Consider the following 5,275-nt stretch of genomic DNA (forward strand, 5'->3'; position numbering starts at 1 on the left):
TCCGGCCCTGGGTGTGTGGCGGAGCGTCAGGTTCTGGGGCAGCGCATTAATTGTTGTTTTCTGTTGGGAATCGCTTATTGCTTCTTAACCCGCGTCATCGATGCTGTGTTCTGTGTTGGTGGCGTTGTGCTGCGAGCCTGGTCAGCCGGGCACGCGGGGTCCGTCAGCAGTGCAGCAGTTCCCGACTGCTTATGGCACCTCTCTTTTTTTCTCTTTTTTTTTCCTTTGGACTTGGGGAGGTAAGAGGATACAAATCTTTGTAGAAAGGTTCTTTCTTGGAGTCTATATTAAACCTGTATGGAATGGTAAGAACGTAATTACTTTAATCACTTGGGGTTTCTTTACTGTTGGCTCTTTGTACGTCGAATGCTTAGGGCTCCCAAAACAGCCCTTCAGCTGGGCCCTTCCCTGGAAGCAGTGAGTGTAACACAGATGTGCATTGCAGAATCCCAATTAATGAAACGAGGCCAAGCAAGGGCATGTTGGGCTGGAAGGCACAGGGCTGGTTTTGCAAGAGCAAGTGATCACATGGATTTGTGTGTTGGGACCACTTTATGGTAACTAAAAAGCAGGTACCCAGTGCTGTACAGGTTACGGGAAGAGATGAACTTGGGAAATGTTTCCCAGGAGTTAAAATGTAACATGTTTGAGAGACAGAAAAGAGTAAAAAGGTGGTGAGAGATAAATGTGTATTTAATGATTAACAGCAGAACAGTCATGTGTTCACTAGGAATGTCTCAAAATGACTGTCAAGAAGTCAGTGTACTTTCTTCTGGGCACTGTCAGCAATTATCAGCTGAGGTTGTTGTACTTAAGTCCAGGCAGTTGTAATGGGTTAAGTATCAGATTTTTGTTGAACTTGAGTGGGTGTATTTCCATACTCTATTTATGAACATGGAGCAGTAGCTTTAGATTTAAATAAAATTTCTGGTGTTAATACTCCCTTTATAAAATCTGTCATGTGTGTCAGAAAGTGACACTGTCACTGTAGTGATAAGAAAAATAACCCAACAAGATTTCTTTTTGATTTAAGCTGCAAAAGGTTCAGGAACTAAATCAGAACTGGGTTTGGAAACAAACTAGGTTTGAATTATTTCAATTTCAGTGGTCCTAGGTAAAGTAAGATTCTTTCATAAGGAAAGAAATGTGGAAAAGTGTCTTTCCAGGGGAATCTGCATCCAACAATGCTCTTCTTTTTATTTCATTGTTATGGCAAAGAGGAACAAACTTTGGGTTTTATTAACAAACTATCCAGACATATATCCTCACCAGAACTTCTTCTCATTGCTCATGCAAAAGATTAAACACTTCAAAGAAGATTAAATACTAAAGGCATCCTAATGTTGTCATGCTGGGAACATATTTTCCAAGCGTGTTTCATACAGGTGACATTAGCTTATAGTTTGTATTCCCTCTCTGCCTTTCTCAGCTTGAATTATTGTTCACCTCCTGTGTTTCCAGCAGACGTTTTTGTATGTTTTAACTTACGGTGGAAACTCTCCAGGTCAGTCTTGAAGTGCTTCTCTTGTGATTTTAGGGTTGGGTCAGTGTACTTTGGCAAATGCAGCCACTTTGATTTGCAGAGTTCTGAAACGTGATCCTTTACAGTAGCTGCTCAGCTCACATTTTCCTAGTGTGCAGTTGCTCCCACTGGATTCACAGATTTAATTTTTAAAGCTAAAGTAAAATTTCTCTCTTACTGCCAGTTAGTGAGATCTATAGACAGTCCTTAATACACAGTACATAGACCTTCCCTGTTCATCTGCTGCCACTCTTGGTTCTTGGGTGTAGTCGATGTCAGGTATTTTCAGAGCAACCTGCTGGGATATCATAGGGATCGTGATTAAAAGGAAATAAACAGCTATTAAGTAAGAAAGATATTGTTTTCCTCAGAATATCTAGAGAGCAAATCAGTTAAAAAGCTGATTTTCATCTCCTTTCACTTGTTTTTGCTACTCACCATGCCTCTAGGGTTGATTTGGACACCTGATCTAAAGGACAAGAGTTTAACAAACCTCAACTGGCATCTCTAAAAAATTCTAAAAATTCTATTTACTTGGCCATAAAGGTCATGTTATACCCCAGTGTACTCACAGTCTTCCTTCTGAACTTTGAATCAAAATGCAAATGGGGTTGGTTTGGCTTGTTGTGTTAGTTGTTGGGGTTTTGAAGTATGTGGTTTGCTTCTGATTTGTTGGTTTGGGATTTTGGGTTTTTTCCCTAAAGAGTTTTGTCTCAGAATTTAAGTAGTTCAAGTAACATGTCAACAATTTTGAGCTCATTCTACACTCAGAACAAGTGGAATTTGTAGTTGAACTTTAGGATTCACAGAGCATGGTCACAAGGGACACAATATATGATTATCAAATGTAAGTTTAGCCATTGGATGCTGTTCCATGTTTGCTTATTTGTACATGTGCAGTGTGACTTGCAGATGAACAGACCCAGCAGCACTTGTTACAGACCTAATTATGCTAAACAGTGTTCCAGGGACAAGAGCAAATGTTTAAGAAGGCTTTTCAGAATAAGATTTATTATTTTTACTGTTGTGTTTTGATATTTTAAATTAGTTATATCCTAATAGGTCATTGGGCCAAATCAGCTTATGGACAAATAATTAGGAGAGGATCTCTAGTACAGACTAAGGAATTACTCTTATAGGACAGGAGATTCAGTGCTGGTTGTATGATACCATTTTGATCTTTCTTCTGTCTCACCCATCTTTATTTCTATGGATTTCTCTTATCATCCTTCTTCATAACTGAATGATTTATTTATCTTTTGTAGTAAAAGCTAAGGTTTTTCAGTAGGTGTTTGTGAAGATACAGATTTTATCATTTTGACAAGATTTGTTGTGTTAGATATATAGAAGCTAATTTGGGAAAAGGAACCTTTATTCCACATTGGTATCAGGGACACAGAAACTTATTTGTTTGCCTCATTTCCTTGTGTTGTGTCTCAGGATATAGGAGCCAGACACTTCTTGTGCCTGTTCCATAAAGTGATGCCGTGTTTTTTACAGTGTGTTGAATTCCTTGGTTTTAAGGTCGTCTTGATTTTTATATTAATTCCTAGCAAATATATATAGGTCCAAGTTGGTAAGTTTTGAAGCATTAAACTGTTGAGCAAGATAAGCTGAAGATCTGGGAGTAAGGATGTGTGAAAAATCCAAGTGTCTTAAGCTTGTAGTTTGTGGGCTGACAGCATTGCCATCTGCCTTGAACTAACTTGAATTTTAATTTTGTCTCATGAACTGGGTGTAAATGAAGTCATGGTGTGAAATGCTAGGAGTCAGCACTGCTCAAAGCAGTCTATGTTGAAGTGCAGCAGCTGTGAATACAAAGCTGCCCTTCTGGGACACTGTGTGAAATGATGTAACCCAGTGAAAAAGCTCTGCAGAAATATATTTCACCTGCTGTAACTGTGTCTTTGCTGCAATACTTCACAAGGCTTGAGTGTGGTGCTTTCTTGACTGTGCAGTGGGATTGTATTGAATGAAAAAAGCTGCTGGCAGTAACAGCTAGAGATACTGAGGTTTTGTTTTGCTGCCCTGTACCTGTGCTGCAGCTCTGCTACAAAGAGGTGACACTAAGGAAAAGCTTTAATGCTTGTGGGGTAAGTTTGCAAGGAAATTACCTTCTGAAAAAATCAGGTTTCCCTTTGAAAAAGCTTCAGTGTTTGTGCACTTGCAAAAAGTTCAGATAATCACCTGTGTCTTTCTCACATCCTTATCTAAGTGTTCCTGCAGCAGCAACGTGGTGTCAGAGTTTCGGGAAAAGCACAGTGGAATATTTGAAACATTTTTGTTGTAGTGAATTAATTTCTGTAACTCTCTAGGTTCTTGGGTTAAAAATCTTGTACTGATAAATGCCTTGTGCTGAGTCTCACAGATTCAGGTCCTGTGGAATCTACGTACGAGGGAATTAGACTGTAGAAGTTGTTGCTACTGAAATAAAATTTCTTTGATAAATGTGATTATGTTAATGAGAGGTGAAAGCATGTAAGGCAAATTACAGCACATTAAGGTAAAATTTTCAGCACTTCTGCATTACTACTAGATTAGAAATGTTTGATACTTTGAAAATACTAGAAATGTTTGATAGTCATATCACCACACTGCTGTGACAGCAGCAATATACTGCTGAGAAGACAAATTGAGCTCTAAGCCACCTTTGCTTGCCACTATTGTCATTAATATTCCAAAGTAATAAACATTGAACTTAAAACTATGCATTGTCAGTCTGTGCAGGCTGAGAATTGCTCCATGATTAAATCCTGTTTCAGACTGCACTCACAGTTCTAAACTTGTGCTGAATTTTGGAAGAGCTCTGTATGCCTAGGTGAGCTCATTCTTCTTACAGCAAGTGGCATTTGTGAGAAAATGCAGGGATTTGTTTTGGCTGTGAAACTTGGTTGCTTATCAGTAATGGTAAAATACAGGTCACACATCAGCCAGGTCATACTACAGGACTGTAAAGTAGCTTAGTTTCTAAAAAAAGATTCCTCTTGGCTGTGTTAAACTAAAACCATCAACAACAGGATTCAAGAGCTTCTTAGATAAATCACCAGCAGTTTGGAACAGGACCAGAATGCAATGTTACAATGCCAATAAGTTATTTGGGTTTGTTTGTTTTTTTCCCTTTCTCACTGCTAGGATTCCAACAGGAAAATTTGTGTCTGGGCAGTTCTTGAGGATGGCAAGCAAAGGCCCCACAACTTCTGCATCAACAAAGAGCTCCAGTACTGGAGGGACCAGTGGCAGCAGTAGCAGTAATGGTGCCGGGGACAACACTAATCAGGACAACACTTTTGAATGTAACATCTGTTTAGACACTGCCAAGGATGCAGTTATCAGCCTCTGTGGGCATCTCTTCTGGTAAGTAGTACAGCCCCCATGGATAAACCAGAACACCATCTATCTGATCCCTTAAAAACCTGTGACTTTATAATTCTAGATGTCAAATAAAAGGACCTATGTAAAATGAGGAGGGACCATGGCTTGCATTCAGGAGGAGCTTGAGTTTGCTCATCAGCTGTATTTCTTTGCTCATGTTTCATGGAGTGGGTTTCCTGCATCTTAGACTTCCTATACTTATGGATTATTGTGTAAAAGAAAACAAACAAGCAGCCCCACACAGACAGTTCATTGTTCATTGATACTGTTCAGTTAGGTATGTTATTTGTGCCTAGCGTAGATACCTTGTTCAGATCTAAAGTCCTTTCTAACCTGTGCATACCTAAACTGAATCTAGGTTCTGGAGGCCAAACTGCAGTT

The 5,275-nt window shown here is 39.3% G+C and overlaps 1 protein-coding gene across 2 annotated transcripts in view; it reads left to right on the plus strand.

The window, feature by feature from the left end:
• The first annotated feature begins 4,653 nt into the window (after positions 1 to 4,653).
• Positions 4,654 to 5,275, plus strand: part of RNF185 (ring finger protein 185) — a 7,214-nt gene continuing 6,592 nt past the window's right edge. Inside the window, exon 1 of one of the 2 annotated variants that reach the window (XM_009076421.1) lies at positions 4,654 to 4,876. In XM_009076421.1, the coding sequence (XP_009074669.1) occupies positions 4,695 to 4,876 (182 nt within the window). In that variant the 5' untranslated portion in view covers positions 4,654 to 4,694. The remainder of the gene's footprint in view (positions 4,877 to 5,275) is intronic. The other variant, XM_009076422.1, reaches the window with a different exon arrangement.

This window comes from Acanthisitta chloris, unplaced genomic scaffold, assembly GCF_000695815.1.
Source record: "Acanthisitta chloris isolate BGI_N310 unplaced genomic scaffold, ASM69581v1 scaffold42886, whole genome shotgun sequence".
NCBI lineage: Eukaryota > Metazoa > Chordata > Aves > Passeriformes > Acanthisittidae > Acanthisitta > Acanthisitta chloris.